The sequence below is a fragment of the Phocoena phocoena genome, chromosome 17 (assembly GCF_963924675.1).
Source record: "Phocoena phocoena chromosome 17, mPhoPho1.1, whole genome shotgun sequence".
NCBI classification, from domain to species: Eukaryota; Metazoa; Chordata; class Mammalia; order Artiodactyla; family Phocoenidae; genus Phocoena; species Phocoena phocoena.
Window position 1 is genome coordinate 29613725 of NC_089235.1, and position 19339 is coordinate 29633063.

Sequence of the window (19339 nt, forward strand, 5' to 3'; positions counted from 1 at the left end):
CTTGCTCCTTCATGTTTAATGTATTTTTCTGTCATCTCATTTTTTTTGATGGGTAGGGCTGTGTTCCTGTCTTGCTGGTTGTTTGGCCTGAGGTGTCCAGCACTGGAGTTTTCAGGCAGTTGGGTGGAGCCATGTCTTTGTGCCAAGGTGAGATGAGGAGCTCTGGGAGAGCTCACACTGATTAATATTCCCTGGGGCCTGCAGTTCTCTGTTAGCCCAGTGTCTTGGACTTGGTGTTCCCACCACAGGGGCTCAGGTCAGACCCCCAGCCTGGACACCAAGACCCCAGAAACCACAAGGCAAAAAAATAAATAAAGACAAAGCCCAAGGCAAATAATAAAGCTAAACTGAACAAACAAAAACAAACACACAAACAAAAAAAGAAAAGAAAACAGACAAATAAAACCCAAGACAAATAACAAAAACAGATCCAAGCAAAAAAAAACAATCCAACAAGCAAACAACAACAACAGCAAAAACCCACAAGGAAATTAAAACGCCAGAAGACACCCAAACAAACAAGACAGCCCAAAAACCAAAACCAATAATAAAAACAAAACTAGCTAAACAGAAAATAAAACAAAAGTAAAAGGACAAGCTAAAAGAAGAGCTAAGAGAACAAAAGACAAACACATGAAAATGACAAAAACAGAAATTAAAACATAAAAGAAATTTTTAAAAAACAAAGTAAAAACACTATGAAACAAAACAACACAAAAATATCAAAAGAACAAACCAACAGAAAACAAAATCACAAAACAAATGAAAACAAAAACCAGACAACAAAAAAGAGCAGAATAATAACAAGAAAAAAAATAAAATAAAATTAGAAAAATAAAAAATATTAGAAAAAATAAAAATGAAACAACAAAACACATCAATAAATAAATAATAAATTTTTAAATTTTAAAAATAAAAGTAAGGATTCCATCCATGGTGCCTCTTCCATCGGTACCCTTGCCCTCATGGTGAGCTCCGTGCAACCCACACTTCCCCAGGAGGTCCTCCAAGACCTTTAGGTAGGTCTCTGAACCCACTGTGTCAGCCCCACCTTTGCGTGTGTTTTTTTCACCAGCATCTGCTCCTGAAGCTGGCCCAGAGCACATGTGCCCACACAGGCCAACTGGGGCACAGACTTCCCACCTGTACCCATGCAGCCAGAGGAAGCTTTGGTGGGGGTGGGACACAGGCCTGGGGCCCATGCAGCCCTCGGAGGCTTTGAGGGGTGCGGTGCTCAGGCCCAGGACACACACGGCCAGAGGAATCTTTGTTGGGGTGGTGCGCAGGCTGCCAGGACCCACCTAGTCCTTGGAGGCTTTGGGGGAGCAGTGCTCAGGCCCACTGGACCCGTGCAGCCAGAGGAGGCCCTGGCAGAGCAGGGCTCAGACCCGGGCCCTAGCAGGCTCACTGGGGCCCAAGAGGGTAGAGGATACCCTGACTTGAGGGGTGGGCAAGCCCACTCAGGTGTGCCCACTGCCCAAGGAGGCCAGGCCAGCAGGTGGGGAAGGGCACTGCAATGGCGGCCCTGCCCTTTGCTCACCAATTAACAATGGTGCCCGACTTCTCTGGTGGCCCGGTCTTCCTCTGCCAACCTTCCCAGCTGTGGAGCCCTTCCCTCTTGCTGCCCCACGCTGCCTCCCCACCGTCAACAGCCATCCCCTCCCCAGGTCCACCCTCCAAACCTCACTCTCCAGTACCCAGCCCTCCTCTCCACCAGGAGACACACAACTCAGGCTGAGGTGCACAGTGCTGTGACACAGACCATATACATATGTCTCACTGTGTCTCACCCTCTACAGACCAGCTGCCACATTCCCTTCTGATCCCGCAATCCCCTGAAGGTCCCTCTCTGTCCCCACTGATCCCCTCACCGTGAATGGGGCCCTCTGAGTGTGGGAATCTCTTTTCTTCCCTAGCCCCACTTCAGGGGCACCGGTCCTGTCCCACCTCCACTTTTCTTGCCCCCCTCCTTCCCTCCCACATCATACCCAGTTGCACAGAGATTCCTCCAGTCCCCGTGGGTGTCTGAGGTCCCCCACTAGTGCTCAGTAGGTGCTCTGCAAGAATTGCTCTGATGCATTCTTGTGTACTTGTGAGGAGATGTGAACTCCACATCCTCTTACTTGGCCATCTTGACTCCGCCCCCTCTCCAAATTGGTTGTTTTCTATATTCAAATCAGCACCAAAAGAAGGACTCAGGAAAGTTGAAGAGAATGCTTTTTAATTTAATTTAATTTATTTATTTATTTAATTTTTTATTTTTGGCCACACAGCGCCGCTTGTGGGATCTCAGTTCCCTGACCAGGGATTGAACCCAGGCCACAGCAGTGAAAACACTGAATTCTAACCACTAGACCACCAGGGAACTCCCATGCTTTTTTATTTTTAATTGTTAACTTTTATTACAAGACAACCACAACTTCAGTAAAGAAGGGATGGGGTGCAGAAAAAATGGAAGAGTGGGAGAGACATCATCAATATATCAATGCAAACCAAGACTTAAGCTTTCTGCAAAACAACTGAGCTTTCATTACACATTACAATTTCTGTGTGATTTTTAAAGATAGGTACTGTCCTGTGTACTTCTGTATATATCATCTCATTTGAGAAAGAAAGTTACCATAGGTACTTTATCATTAATGTTCCATTATGTGCTTAATCTTTATTTGGAACTTGATGTGTTTTTAGAAGGCTATTTTATTTCACAGTTCCTACTTCTACTTCTGACATCTGTTCATCAGACACTTCAGGGATGCAAATATTAAACAGCAATTGTAAATAACACGTCATCTTCTCAAACCAAAGCAACCTCAATTTAGATATATTAAAGGTATATAAAACAGAAGTCCACTGAGAATAAAGAGACACACATAGATATAATACATATGTGGAGACCTCACCAAAGGTATCAAAACCAAGCACAGGCTGATAGCTATTGCTACCAGTAGAAATGGCAAAAACACCTGAAAAGAGCAAATTTTTTTTTAAATTAGATACGAAAACCCATTTAAGGTACTTACATATTTACATAAACAAAATGTAAGATATAAGCTACTCATAGAAAATGGGTTAAATTATCCATGAATTTAGAGAAACCTGGCTTACTATTTAAGATGTTGAAAATTCTTATTGTTAAGGTGTTGGCTGTAGGGAATGAACATCTAGCATTTGACTGTTCGTGAGTGAAAATAATCATGACCATTTGCTGGTAGAATAAACATCTTCTGGTCTAGAAGGCATGAGTTCTTTAAGAGGGAGTTCCTAAGGCCCAAAGGAAGTCAAAACAATTTTCCCAGAAAAATATCTCAAGGCAGTAGGAAATTCATCTCAATAACACAGAGTATCCTCAGACCCTCTGTTACTCAAGTAGATATTGACAGGTAAATATTATGGCTTTGTAGGCTCAGTATATTAAAAACAAAACAAATCAAAATAAAAACTTTGGCCAAAACAAATCTCCTTATTTTTGTGGATTTTTTTGGCTTCTGTTTTGGCCAAAAACCTTGAATCCCTATCCTTGGCACTTGCTTTGTGTTAGTATTGCAAGTGTTTTGCACCAAACATTACCCTACCTAGGGAGAAAATTCAGTAGGCAATCACTTTTACAATGTATTTAAAAGACAGATATGAATCTATACCTCCAAAGTATAACACAGCTAGTCACAAGTTATTAAACCCTTTAATTAGAGGGTCACTCATTTGGGGTTTAAATCATTAAGAAACTTTTTTTTTTAACATCTTTATTGGGGTATAATTGCTTTACAATGGTGTGTCAGTTTCTGCTTTATAACAAAGTGAATCAGTTAGACATATACATATGTTCCCATATGTCTTCCTTCTTGCATCTCCCTCCCTCCCACCCTCCCTATCCCACCCCTCCAGGCTGTCACAAAGCACCGAGCCAATATCCCTGTGCCATGCGGCTGCTTCCCACTAGCTATCTACCTTACGTTTGTTAGTGTGTATATGTCCATGACTCTCTCTTGCCCTGTCACAGCTCACACTTCCCACTCCCCATATCCTCAAGTCCGTTCTCCAGTAGGTCTGCATCTTTATTCCTGTCTTCCCCCTAGGTTCTTCATGACATTTTTATTTCTTAAATTCCATATATATGTGTTGGCATACGGTATTTGTCTTTTTCTTTCTGACTTACTTCACTCTGTATGACAGACTCTAGGTCTATCCACCTCATCACAAATAGCTCAATTTTGTTTCTTTATGGCTGAGTAATATTCCATTGTATATATGTGCCACATCTTCTTTATCCATTCATCCGATGATGGGCTCTTAGGTTGTTTCCATCTCTGGGCTATTGTAAATAGAGCTGCAATGAACATTTTGGTGCATGACTCTTTTTGAATTTTGGTTTTCTCAGGGTATATGCCCAGGAGTGGGAATGCTGGGTCATATGGTAGTTCTACTTGTAGAATTTTAAGGAACCTCCATACTGTTTTCCATAGTGGCTGAACCAATTCACATTCCCACCAGCAGTGCAAGAGTGTTCCCTTTTCTCCACACCCTCTCCAGCATTTATTGTTTCTAGATTTTTTGATGATGGCCATTCTGACTGGTGTGAGATGATATCTCATTGTAGTTTTGATTTGCATTTCTCTAATGATTAATGATGTTGAGCATTCTTTCATGTGTTTGTTGGCAATCTGTATATCTTCTTTGGAGAAATGTCTATTTAGGTCTTCTGCCCATTTTTGGATTGGGTTGTTTGTTTTTTTGTTATTGAGCTGCTTGTAAATTTTGGAGATTAATCCTTTGTCAGTTGCTTCATTTGCAAATATTTTCTCCCATTCTGAGGGTTGTCTTTTCATCTTGTTTATGGTTTCCTTTGCTGTGCAAAAGCTTTGAAGTTTCATTAGGTCCCATTTGTTTATTTTTGTTTTTATTTCCATTACTCTAGGAGGTGGGTCAGAAAGGGTCTTGCTGTGATTTATGTCATAGAGTGTTCTGCCTATGTTTTCTCCTAAGAGTTTGATAGTTTCTGGCCTTACATTTAGGTCTTTAATCCATTTTGAGCTTATTTTTGTGTATGGAGTTAGGGAGTGATCTAATCTCATACTTTTACATGTACCTGTCCAGTTTTCCCAGCACCACTTATTGAAGAGGCTGTCCTTTCTCCACTGTACATTCCTGCCACCTTTATCAAAGATAAGGTGTCCATATGTGCATGGGTTTATCTCTGGGCTTTCTATCCTGTTCCATTGATCTATCTTTCTGTTTTTGTGCCAGTACCATACTGTCTTGATTACTGTAGCTTTGTAGTATAGTCTGAGGTCAGGGAGCCTGATTCCTCCAGCTCCTTTTTTCGTTCTCAAGATTGCTTTGGCTATTCGGGGTCTTTTGTGTTTCCATACAAATTGCAAAATTTTTTGTTCTAGTTCTGTGAAAAATGCCAGTGGTCTTTTGATAGGGATTGCATTGAATCTATAGACTGCTTTGGGTAGTAGAGTCATTTTCACAATGTTGATTCTTCCAATCCAAGAGCATGGTATATCTCTCCATCTCTTTGTATCATCTTTAATTTCTTTCATCAGTGTCTTATAATTTTCTGCATACAGGTCTTTTGTCTCCTTAGGTAGGTTTATTCCTAGATATTTTATTCTTTTTGTTGCAGTGGTAAATGGGAGTGTTTTCTTGATTTCACTTTCAGGTTTTTCATCATTAGTATATAGGAATGCCAGAGATTTCTGTGCATTAATTTTGTATCCTGCTACTTTACCAAATTCATTGATTAACTCCAGTAGTTTTCTGGTAGCATCTTTAGGATTCTCTATGTATAGTATCATGTCATCTGCAAACAGTGACAGCTTTACTTCTTCTTTTCCGATGTGGATTCCTTTTATTTCCTTTTCTTCTCTGATTGCTGTGGCTAAAACTTTCAAAACTATGTTGAATAAGAGTGGTGAGAGTGGGCAACCTTGTCTTGTTCTTGATCCTAGTCGAAATGCTTTGTTTTTCACCATTGAGGATGATGTTTGCTGTGGGCTAAGAAACTCCTTTTAATTAGTAAAATACCCCTGAGAAAGATAACCTATCATCTCAGAGCTTACCATCAGTTATCCAAAAACTGAGAGAGGAGAGAAAAGCATTCATGTGGGCATTAGAGACAAATTTCAAGCACTTATGCTATGGTTACCCTTGCCTTCCTTTTTGATGCAAATGAATATCAAATAATAATATAAATAATAATAACTATCAATGTGGCTCTGTATTGTTTGCATGCCTTAGTTCATTTAATACATCCTACATTCTTAGGAGGTAAGCATTATTTATTCCCATTTTAGGTCTGAAGACACTGAGGATCAGTGGTTAAAAAACAAGAGGATTCCCCTTCCCTATGTACTCTCTGAGCATACTCTGGAGGCCACCACGTAGCAATGCTCATACTATAGTTTTGGTTCATCTGACTGTCTACATAGATTATAGTCTGCCTGAATGCAGAAGCCAAGTCTTATTCCTTTCTGCACCCAGAATACCCAGCAAGGTATTCAAATCATAGTGGCTTCTCAATAATTGATCTAATTAGGGGATGGCTGGATGGAAGTAGAAGGAACTGAAAAGAAAAGATGGTTGTAAGTCAACCAAAGCTTATGATTAGAATGCTGCTTCCTCCCAGAGTTCTTTCTTATATTTTGTACTTAGTGAGAGACAAACCTCCTAAAGAGACTGCCTAGATTTGAATCTTGGCTCCACTCCATGCTGTGTGACCTTGGGCAAGTGATAACTTTGATAGACCTATTTCCTTATCTGTAAAATGGGGATAACACTAGTATCCATCTTTCGTATTACCGAGAGAAATAATTTTGATAATCCAAGCAAAGCTTTTAACATGATGCTGAGCCAACCAAGCCCGTTTTTACTATTCTGATAATCAAAGCATCAGGCCACCTTTCTCCAATAGTTTCCTTATGCTGTCCAGTTTTTTCTTCTTTCCTTTTCTATGATTAAAGAGCACTCCTGTGAAACTCTTCTTCATCCAGACTGAAAGTAAGTTTAAATGTAAGTAGAATTGAAAGGATGGAATTTGTTGTTGATCAAGTTAAGCTGACGTTTCAGGACAGGAGATGTTATAACTTGTGACCCCACAGCAACACTTGCCTCTTCTTATTTCCCACCTGCAAAATCTGACCCTGACTGTGGAAGATACTGGTATGCAGTGGTAGCTAGCTACAGAACTAAACAAAGTAATCTCTGCTGAAAAGACTCATAATGATTTGTCTGACAGTCCAGAGGACTATCTTTCTCTCTAACAAACCAAACAGAACCTGAGAGATTTTATATTGAGTAAAATCTACCCAATAAAAATAAAAATTAAAACTAAGACCAAATTATCTGTACATGCTTCACAATTTGTTAGTAATAAAAAGTTCTACTTGTAGACATTCTGAATATAGTCTTCCAATACATTTACACCCAGTATCTTTGATTTCACACAGAAAAAAATTAGAAAACTCACTTTTACCTTATAAGGTCGAGGTAGATTGGGCTTTTGGTATCTCAGTTTTAGTATTCCTGTCATTGATAAAGCAGACCAAATAGAAACTACAATATAAAGATTGTTTATCAAATCAATTAGGTTTGTCAAGACAACCGCAATGGACATCATAATGACAAGTAGTAGCACAGACATAAATGGAGAGGAGTAAATATTAAGCATGTTAAATAACAAAGGCAGCTGGCCCTCTTGGGCTGCAATGTATATTACTCTTGATGATTCAAATACATTAATCAGAAGGTTGCTAAATAATGAGGCAGAAATACCAAAAGGAATAACCCATGTTAATGAGGGGTTAACTCTATCAGTCCATGTGAGAGCCACAGCATCTGCAGAAAAAACAGAACACACAGAAGAAAATGTATTTAAAAAGATAATGATAAAACTTTAAAAATTATTTTTTTAAAAAAGGAGGACATTTAAAAAGTCATTAAAATTTTGAATTTCATTTAATTTCACACTTTAATTCCTTATGCATGTGTCCATAGCTCTGTCAAACCAGTTATTATTTTATGTGTCTTCCCCAACAGACAAGGAATTTCATTTCTTGAGGGCAAAGATCATTTACTTTCTATAAAACTACTTCATTCAGTGACAGACATAGAGTAAATTTTCAATGATACTTGAGAAATAAATTGATTTTGTTGAATGGATGATTGAGTGAGTGCTTAAACTAAAACTAGTTTACAGAGTACTGATAATTACAGTCAGAGTGAAAAAAAAGCACAGTGCAATGCTGCTGACACAGGAATGAGACTCACAAAGTTCCCATATCATGGTGCAATTTGAAATACTTAACAGAAATAAAAATAAACCATATAGATAGGGAAAATAAATTACACACAGATTAAAATACTTATGACTTCTGGGCACTAGCCTAAACTATAGACCAGGGGCTCTCAGGGGAGGTGGTTTTGCTCCTCAGGGGTCATTTGACAAAGTCTGGAGACATTTTTGGTTGCCACAGCTGAGGAGGTAGGAGGTTACTGCTGTCATCTAGTGGGTAGAGGCCAAAGATGCTGCTAAATATCCTACAATGCATGGGACAAAACAACAAAAAATGATATGGTCCAAAATGTCTAGTGCTAAGATTGAGAAACCTTGGTATTGACCAATCTTTAGAGAATATTGAGATTTTTTAACTTAAAGGTGAAGAGATCTTATGAACACTAATTCAGTATAAGTCAGTAGGTATAAAAGGCATCAGTGAAAACAATTATCCACTATCTAGGAATCTGAATCCAATTCATATTATGTAGGATATATAAGCTAGGATAGATCATTCAGACTCAGAAAAAAAAATTCTCAGTTTTTCAGTGGAAAGAGTGCAACACGATCTGTGTCCCTGGGGGTAGGGGTCCTCCAGGGTTATGGCAAAGCTGTTTTCCAGGAGAGCCTCCAGCACATCAACATACTGGCTTATAACAAACAGTAAAATTTTTTCAATATGATGAAATTGAAATTTCATCAGTGATTCCTGTTCTTTAAAGTCTATTTTTTAAAGCCCTTTCAAATAGCCTCAAGTGCTCTTTTCACTATTCTCTTTAATGCTATTCTATAATATTGGGTCTTGTTTTAAAATGTCTCCTGCCTCACTTAATATTCATTTTAAAGAAGGTATTGTTGGTTATTCCTCCTGAACAGTCATACCTCTGCACATTTTCCATTTTCAGACACATTTCAGAAATACTTCTTTTCAGTAGTGAAGCAATTGTTCTCCTTTGATTTCCCATCCTTTTCAAACCTGGTTGGTTATAATTAGAGGAAGTTCTAGTTCAGCTCTGCTGCATAATCTTTATCTCTATCTTACAATTGATATTTTTTTCTTTTTCATTCCTTCCCTTATGTTATTTATTTTCTTTAAAAAATTATATTATAAATGCTTTTGATAAATAGTAAAATAAATAGCTCCAAAACACATAAAGTAAAAATGTGTCCCTTTCTTTGCCAATCCTTCATTCATACACCCCAGAAGTAACTACCGTTAACATCTTTTTTGATATACTTTCATAACTTTTCTATGCATATATAAGCATCTGTGAGAGGTATGTATATGTGTACATATATGTATTTGTGTGTGTGTGTGTGTATGTGTGTGCTCCTGCATGGTTAATCTTGCTTTTTTCACCTTCCAATATATCTTGATCATATTAATACATATACATCCATCTAATTATCTTTAAAATTTTTCAGTATTCCATTATATAACTGCAACTTAAATTATTTACTATTTCCATATTGGTGGATTTTTAGGTTGTTTTCAATTTTTTACTAATTAAAAATGTTCTTTAATGAACACACTTGTGCCCTCAGGTGTTGGTGCACTTCTCCTCTGAGAGTAAATTCTTAGAAGTGGGATTTGTGAGTCAAAAGGTATATACTTTTTAAAATAAGCTAGGTATTACAAAATTACCCTCCAAAAATGATTGTACCAATTTACTAGTAAGTGATTTTAACATTTTCAGTTTCCTCTCAAAGTACTTAATCATGCCTGGTTGACCAGTTATCTGCAGGCTGCTTCTGGTCAAAGAAACTTTCTTAGCCTCTGCTCCCAGACAATGTACTTACTCTTTTGGATTATCTTTTCCTATGCCAATAGTCTCTAGTTTCAAGTATGACACGGAACCCTCAAGAACACCAAGTGGGAGCAACCTTGTCAACGGTGTGTTAGCAGGGCTTTCAGGAACTTTGAAATCCTCAGACTGAAAAAGCCAGGAACCTGTACTCCTCACTATGACATTTCCACAAACCTCATTGTATAGGGACAGGCTTCCCCTACTGTGCTGTAGAACTTACTCTATTTTTTCTTCTAAGAAAAACACACACATCCTAGATGGTCTATATCGTTTTGTAGCTTTTTATGTTTATTAAATATACCCATTTGTTTGAAAACATTCACTCCTTAATCCTTAAAATTCCTTAATTTAGGAATCCATTTCTTTTGCTTATAATTTTTTCTCCTATTATATAAATTTTGCCATTCATTAGAGAAAATTTGGAAAATTTAGTAAAGAATAAACAAAAATCACCCTCAATATCATTCCAACAGGTCACTATTAATTAGTTATTGATATTTTCTGTTTTATATTGTAATATAGATCCTGCCTTTGCTCTCATTATTACATTATAAACAGTCTTTTTACTTTAAGTATTCTTCAAAAATATGATCTTTGAAAAAATCTCAGGATGGTCTATTATATACATTTCTATAAATTATTTATTTATTTCAAATTTATTGGATATTTTGGTGGTCCTTAATTTTTTGCTTTCATAGGTAATGCTATGATGATTGTCCCTGTACATACATTTTTCATGTATAGCTCTGATTATTTCCTTAATATAAGTTCATAATACAATAAAAGGTAGATATTTGAAATCAAAAATATTATTTCAGAATTTAAACATCTAAGGATGATATGTCTAAAAGAATTGTATTAATTATAGTCAAAACACTTCATGTGTCTTCCATACATGCCAAAACTAGTATACCGCCCACAAAAATGCTGCAACTGTTATGACACACCAGAAGAGATATTCATCATTTTTAACAACGAGTATGGCCAGAGCACTGGCCAAAACAGATGCCAGCTTCAGTGAGCCATTATAGCTGAGCCAGCTGACCAACAGCCCTGACCACACCTGTACGTAGCTTCATAAATTTATTTTCTACATAATCAAAGTAGTTAATAAATCATTACTTGTTTTTGTCCAATTTAGCAATTGGTTTATTCCCACAAATACTCAGAATCTTGACTATTTCTAATGTACAGCTCCCTAACAGAGCTAGACCACTATGAATCAACACTGATACCATGCATATGGCAGCTTCCTACATGGCAGTAACACAAGAATTGAGGCAAAGTGTGTTAGGGCTTTTATGTTAAACCTCCCTTAGATTTATTTCCAGTGCCCCAAAGATTTACCAAAACAGTAATAGCTACTCAAAAGACATTAGTCCCAAAAGTACTGGCTGATAACTCAACGTTTAATGCTGATTTGAGGAAATTGCTGGTCTTTCATATTTCCTGTTCCTCATTTCTTTCCAAATTTCCTTTTATTCCTTGAATCTGTTACCCATTTTTAAATGTATGTTTATTTCCTTAAGATTTTCCTATTCTTTCATTTTTTATTCTACAACTAGGGCCCTAAAATAGTTATCTTTTTGTCAAATTTCCAATATGTTCAGGGCCCTTTGCCACTATAAATTTTAGAGTTATTTATGGTAAATAACAACATTATATTACATATTAATCATATTAACTATGTATATCAGTTGACCATTAGCATCTATTCTTTTAACTGCTAATGTCCTACATTTCAAGTTTATCATTCTTTGTGTCACCTAGAAGAACATTTGGAAAATTCATGTTGTGAAATTTTTAGTAGATATAATATACACATTATATATATTATAAGCACTGATTACACAGTGTCACTCTGGTGAGAAGAGATCATGAAAGGAATACTAACATTTTGAACCCAGTCTGCACCATACGCCATCATTATATATACTTTTCCATATTATCAGAAAACACATTACCATGCTTTAATGTGAAACTCATTTCTAAGCCAAATCATGCTCTTTGGCCCCTCTGTTATTTTCAAAAATTACAAGTTGACTCTCTATAAAATAATGAAAAGCAAACAGCAGTCTCAACTGGTAAAATGATACTTACATATGCTAAAAGGACCAGAACTGTCCTTATTATTGTTTATTGCCTTAGTTATTTACATACAAACCTGAAGAGAGAATTTCCTTGGGTGTCAGAACAGTCAGGTAGGAAATGTTAACCAGTAAATAAACAATAGTCACCAGAGGGAATGCAATAAATATGCATTTTAGAATTGTCTTCCTGGGTTTCTTCAGCTCCCCTATAACACGCAAAAGAGCAAAATCACAACTGGTAAAATTTATGCCTTAAATTAACTTTTAAAATTGCTCCATGTATCAAGTGTTGGGTTGGACTCTTCCTATCCGCCCCAGCCACCACCACCACCACACACACATGCACGCACACAGTAGGAACTGCTACACACACCCCTCCCTTCACAGCTTGGTGCTAAATGAAAAAAAAAGGGGGTTAATGTCTTCATTTCCCCCATAGATGGTAAAATTTCTGAAGAAATGCACAAGAATGAAAGTGAAAGCTTAGCCCATAAGACCCTGTAGGTTCGGAGTCTACCTGTGTCTTCAGTCTCCTTTGTTAGGTACTAGGTAATGAGTTTGAGTAGTGGGAATACAGTGGTGAGCAAAAACAAACATGAAGCTCAATATTAAGAAGAGGACCTATGATTAATTCAATAATCACCTAAAGAAAGTTAAAATAGTGACTGTGGTAAGCGTCCATGTGAAAAGGGAGAAAGGGCTGTGAGAATACAGTATATGACAAGTTGATGATCCCCTTTGCTATCCGTGTTACAGGCACACTGGTCTTCTTTCAGTTTCTCAAAAGTGTCATGCTCCTCGTTGCCCCTCAGCCCACTCTCTCACGTGGAATGTTCTTTCCTTTTCTAGTTGCCTAGTTGACACTTACCCTTCCTTCAGCAATCATAACTTCTTCTGGGAAAATAGGAGCTAAAAATCTCCTAGGCTAACAAAACTGTCCTATTATACATTCTCATAGCATTTGTGAAAAGAGTAAAAGAGTCTGTCATAAATACTCTCTCCCTGTAGTCTCTTTACCTTCCCTTTATGCCAATATCAAGTGCAGAAAAGATGTGATTTAGCATCATATATAATGATTTTCCAGGATAGTCTTATTCTCAAATATTGTCCCATTTGTGACACCATTTTCCCCAGTCTCACCGTTCTCTGAGAATTATCCCTGACATAAAGAATTGAACGTTGGGCTTCCTTGGTGGCGCAGTGGTTCAGAGTCCACCTGCCAATGCAGGGGACATGGGTTCGAGCCCTGGTCTGGGAAGATCCCACATGCTGCGGAGCAACTGGGCCCGTGAGCCACAATTAACTGAGCCTGCACATCTGGAGCCTGTGCTCCGCAACAACAGAGGCCGCGATAGTGAGAGGCCTGCGCACCATGATGAAGAGTGGCCCCCGCTTGCCACACTAGAGAAAGCCCATGCACAGAAACGAAGACCCAACACAGCCATAAATAAATAAATAAACAAACTTAAAAAAAAAGAAAAAAGAATTGAACGTTATAGCTATGTGTACACAATGTGACTCTGTGCCCTGGCAATAGGTAATAGGACCAAGCACAGACCTCTGACTCACTGGAAACCAATCATTGCCAGTACACGAGAAGATTTCTTGCAAGAATTTGAACCATATGTCAACAAAACTGAGAGAATCAGGAAAAAAGCATGTAATGGCAGCATAAAAATCCAGCTAATAACTCTAGTTTGTAAGTTCTAGAGCTTCCCTAATTCCTGTTGCTCCTGAAGACTGGTTGCTCAGGTCTCCCTTGAAATACAGCATTATTCTTGCAGCAAGTTCCCCTTTGCTAGTTTAAGCTAATGTGTGTGGGTTTCTGTTACTTAAAGCTAAATCCCTCTGACTAATAAATATTTGTCCTTTGACAAATGTCAGATTCCTTCCATCTGCATCTGCCCAAAGGTTGAATGTAATGCCCATGGCATACACAAATATGAGCTGATTAAGTACTTGATGAGTAAAGAATTAGAAAGCTCTCATTTAAATGCTGCCTGAACCACTTAACTATTTATGAGCTTCTGGACAAGTTATTGACTGTCAAGGTTTCAATTTCCTTACCTATATATTGGGGAAATGGAAAATACAGAGACAATAAAATTCCAATCAAATGCCTAGCACTTAATAAGTTATTAATGACTATGGTTATTAGTTAAAGCTTTTGGGCAAGCAGAAGGGCTACTTTTTAGGATTACCTGTACTTTCCTCTGGGCCTTTTGCTCTTTCTCATTATGTATTAGATTGTTACAGAGAGGATAGGAATATAATACAATATAATATACAATATAATAGCTAGACAGGTAGTGAATACCCTTGGTTTTGAACTTAAAAGATGGCTGTTCCTATGGTAGGCAAAGTCAGCTGCCTACAAATTACTATTTTACTGGTAAAAGTGTTACTTAGATGTTAGTTATACTTAAAATTTATTAAGTGAATTAACAATCCCAGCATACACTGAAATTCCTTCAGCTTTTGTTTACTGCTAGCTGGTTTTTAAGAATTCTGTAATAATTGATAGGTTAGCAAATTTTGTTAATCTGTCTTCAGCAAAGTCATCTAGCAATGAAACATCTTTGGCAATGGAACAAAATGAAATTGGCACAGATAGACACCAAAGATATCTCCTCTATCCTTAAAAGAGAGAGAGAGAAAATGAGAGAGAGAGAAAAAGAAATTTTTTCTCATTATGCTAGCCTCTCAAATTGCAGTGACCCATTTACTCATAAAAGACTAATCTCTTATAGCTTTCTTTTCTCAATACTTCACTTTTAAATTCAAAGCCAAATTTCCTCTCATGCTCAAAATTCACCAATGACCTCTTAAAATTTTTTCTGATCAGTTCTCACACTCTTCAATTTCTGAAGCATTTCACCATGTTGATTTCACTCCCTTTTGGAAACATGGTGATTTTCTTTCATAATTCTCTAAACTTCCTCTGGCTTCTTCAGCAGATCCTCTTTCTCCACATACTGCCTAAAAGTTGGCATTCTCCAGTCATCTGTCTCCAGTCCTATGCCATCTTGTTCTCCTCTCTCTAGGTGCTTGGCTTAGCAATCGTATCTATCATAAAGCCCATCAGGTGGAAAGCATTTTTGCAGTCACCCAAGATTGTGTGCCATGTCTTATACACACCTGCACACTTCTAGTCTCCACAGCTTCACTCAGATTTTTCTACTGCTAGAACTTTTTGGATTCAATGAAAATTGCTACTTTTCCACTTGATGACACAGCAAAAGGTGATTTTACCTTCCACTGAATTGCCATAGTAATTATATTTTTCCCTTGTAGCCACTTATTAATTACTATCATGCCATTATTTGCTCATAAGGCACAGAATTATAGTGATTTTAAGTGATAATGCCCATTTTTCAAATGAAGGAGAAAAAAAAAATAAGTCCAGAGAGTTAAAGATACTTGCCAAGCTAGTAAGTGACAAAAGTCAGGCCAAAATCTAGGTATTGCCAGTTCTACTAGACTATAAGCCTCTTTGGGGTAAAGAATACATCTTACTCATCTTCAGGCCCTAATACAGGACTTTAAAAATAGTCAGTGTTTAAAAAAATATCTGCTGATTGAGTGATTTAATGAATGATGGACACATCAGTCACTACAGGGGGTACTAAGATTAAAGGAAAAATTTGTTCAGTAGTAGAGCATCTGTTTCATGTTTAAATGTCAAAGAAAAAAACTGATAAAATGGTTGACTTTGAGAAACATGAAATAAGTGTGCAAGTTTCCTGAGGAGGTGAGAGGGAAAGGATACAGGTAGAGTTCAAGGGAAGAGACTGACTTTGAAAATGAAGAGAAAACTTTTGTCCTGATGTTGAAAGGAAGAGTATTAAGTCCAGCCTTAGAGCAATCAAGGATATCTATGATTATACTCTTTTTAAAAATACTTAAGAGCCTGAGTGTGTCGCACCCACCCACCCATAACACAAGCATAGTCTGCATTGGATTATTCTTGGATTCACCGTTTCATGGAAGGGGAGTATTTCCACAGCCCGAGAATTCATCCATTAATAGAATGAAAACTAGTTTGACATGGAGGTCCCATATCTGTGGTCCCGGAATAGAAAGCTGAAAAAGAGAAGTTATTCAAGAAAATAAATACTTTGGAATAACTGTGGGAAAAATTAAGAGTAGGTGATAAGTGCAGAGCTGGCATATCTTGATCTGATTTAGAAAATAATAAGGAAGAAAAAATAGATTGAATCATTTATTTTAAATGAAACAGAAAATATAATAAAAGATGTGCATTTCACATGGTGTGCAATAAGTTATGGCTTGAGATTGTTTTTCTCAAGGTATTGTTGGTTACCTGCTATATACATAGAGTATCCTCCACCTGAATATGAAAAATATCCTTGGAAGACAGCTTCTGTAAACTGGGAGGCTTCTGGAAACTCAGCACCGAAGGAGTTCTAGATTCTGCTTCCTCCCTCTTACCAGCAACACTCCTCCACTTAGGGAAATAAGGCCGAGTATGGCCATTTTCAGCACGGTGCTGGATATCTGAAGCCAAGTCACCTCTTTCACACCACGAAAATTCAGGATTCCCACAATCCACAATATGGCCAGGGCCAGACATTTCTTTGGCAGCTTTGGAGCACAGCAGCTGGGAGAAAAAGGCTGGATGCTGTACCCAGTGAGGAGCGGAGACTGACTGGCAGCTAGCCTTGGCCCCAGAAACAAGGTTATCCAGAAGTTCAGGAAAGAGACCAAGTTGCCAAAACATTTCTTCAGACAATAGTAGTGAACTCCACAGCATGGGAAGGTTATACCTCGCTCTGCAGAGCAGAGAGAGGTCATAATGGGCAATAAGGCACAACCAGCCCAGATGCACAGGGAGAGCCCCACGTTCATGCACGAGTACTTCAATACCCCTTTGGAGGCCACAAAAATGCCAGCTCCAATTAAATTAACATGATTATATTAATTAAAAAACTTGTGCCCCAGGAATATCTAAACACGCTCTTGAGATGTATCTTCCTCTCTGCATCCATTGTAATTGAAGAATTTTAAATTTTTATTTATATAAATTATAATTTCTGAATTTTCTTGCCTATGTTGCTGGAAAGGATGTTCATGGATTCTCTGAAATAAAAGAGTGCTGCCCTTTTTTTTTACACCATTGTTAAATATAGCCTATGTTCAATCATTGACAAAATATATGTGATGCATCCAAGTAAAATAATGTAAGATTACTTGGAAGGGTTTAAGTTTGACTTGTTTTTAAAATTATTATCAAAATAATACATTCAGATGGAAATAAAGGATTTCAATAAGACAGGGTATTACAGCAAAAAGCAGGGGTTGGGCTTCCCTGGTGGCGCAGTGGTTGAGAGTCCACCTGCCGATGCAGGGGACACGGGTTCGTGCCCCGGTCCGGGAAGATCCCACATGCCGCGGAGCGGCTGGGCCCGTGAGCCATGGCCGCTGAGCCAGCGCGTCCGGAGCCTGTGCTCCGCAATGGGAGAGGCCACGACAGTGAGAGGCCCGCGTACCGTAAAAAAAAAAAAAAAACAGGGGTTTCCTGCTCTAGTTCACTCCTTCCTAAACATATTCCCAGTTCTTTTCTCTGGAAACAACCATTTAAAAGTATATATGGTTTTGGTTCTTTTTGGTGGTTGCTTCCACAACTCTAAACAGTATGAAAATACTTTTATTCTTAAATATCTCTACTTAAGAAAGTGTCCGTTGACTTCCTCCCATGAACACTGAGGAATTAGCTCAGTTACTATCCTCTCACTTACTCTACTCCCTCTTCCTCCCATTTTTTACCATCAAGCTTTCAAGAAACCAAGTATTTACCTTTAATCAAGTTCATGGAAACCAATTAACAAGGTGAGGGAGTGAAAGACCCTGCAACATAAGCCTGTCCCCTAAACAGCCATAATTCTGGCTTCCTGGGTCACATGCAGAAAGATGTGGACAGGAAGTAGAGGATGAGGCCTGACCCCCATGGACAGAAGGAAAGAGGATCCTGATCATCTGAGCAAGGTCTGAACCTTAATAACTCTTATATATGTTGACTCTACAATGCAAAGCGTTGTCCTGAGCATCTCTAAAGCCTCATAAGCTTGGAGCACACCCCCTGCCTCGGAAGTAAATTATTTCCAAATTATCCTTTAAGAGTAAATGAAAATGAAGTTGTTTACATTTTTGCTTTGGTTGTGGGTAAACTGGCTATTTTCTGGCAGATTGCATCTGATCCACCAGAAAGTCCAGTAATAATACTGTACAGATCTCAAAAAACATGAGCAGGTTCACTACACAAATGAAAGCATGCCTCCCGTCCTATCCCAGAGAAAAGGACCTAGGAGTGAGGGAAGGAGACCAGAAAGCTCACCTTAAAATAGAAATACAGTATGTGAAATAAGCCACACACAGAAAGACAAGTATTGCACGATTCCACTTATATGAGATACCTAAAATAGTCAAATTCATAAAGTCAAAGACTGGAATGGTGGTTACCAGGGGCTGAGTCCAGGGGGGAATGAGTAGTTGTTAATCAACAGTCATAAAATTTCAGCTCTGAGTAAGCTCTAGAGATGTACAGCATTATAACTACAGTCAACAATAACGTACACTGGAAATTTAAGAGGATAGATCCCATGTTAGGTACTTATCACAATAAAATATTTTAAAAGAGGGTAAAATATAATTTAACTCATGGAAGAAAAGAAACAAAGTAGAAGCAGGGGGCAGAGTTAGCCAATGTCATGTCAATCAATCGCCCACCTACCTACTTTCAGGAGAGACAGTGAGTGAATCCATGGCCCATGCCTTGGATTTCACAGCAGGAAGATAAGAATAGAGAAAGAACAATGGCTCCTAAATAGCAGTGTGGTAGTTTTGTAGTGTATGAACTACACATTTGGTTATGCTAAACTACATTTCCCAAATTTCTCAGTTAGAACGGACCATAAGGAAGATTCTTGTGTGAGATTTAGAAAGCAGAAGTGAAGCAACAGTCACTTTGATATTTCACACTGACAAGGAACCCCTCCTTGACCAAACTTAGCCAGGCTCCTTTGAGCCTTCATCCATGGTCTGTTCAGCACAGTTTAGCAAGAATACCCACACCCTTGCTATCTAATCAAGTTCCTCTTTGTCCTTCTCCATTCACTGACTCCCTCACTCTGCCCATGGCTATAAAT

At 38.1% G+C, this 19339-nt stretch overlaps 1 protein-coding gene across 1 annotated transcript; it reads right to left on the reverse strand.

Annotated features, from left to right (window-relative positions):
- Window positions 1–2697: 2697 nt before the first annotated feature.
- Window positions 2698–17182, reverse strand: SLC7A13 (solute carrier family 7 member 13). The gene is given in 7 exon segments (XM_065895138.1): window positions 2698–2819; window positions 2822–2963; window positions 7475–7836; window positions 12248–12379; window positions 16498–16601; window positions 16603–17102; window positions 17105–17182. Coding segments are annotated over 7 exon segments (1440 nt in total).
- Window positions 17183–19339: the final 2157 nt, after the last annotated feature.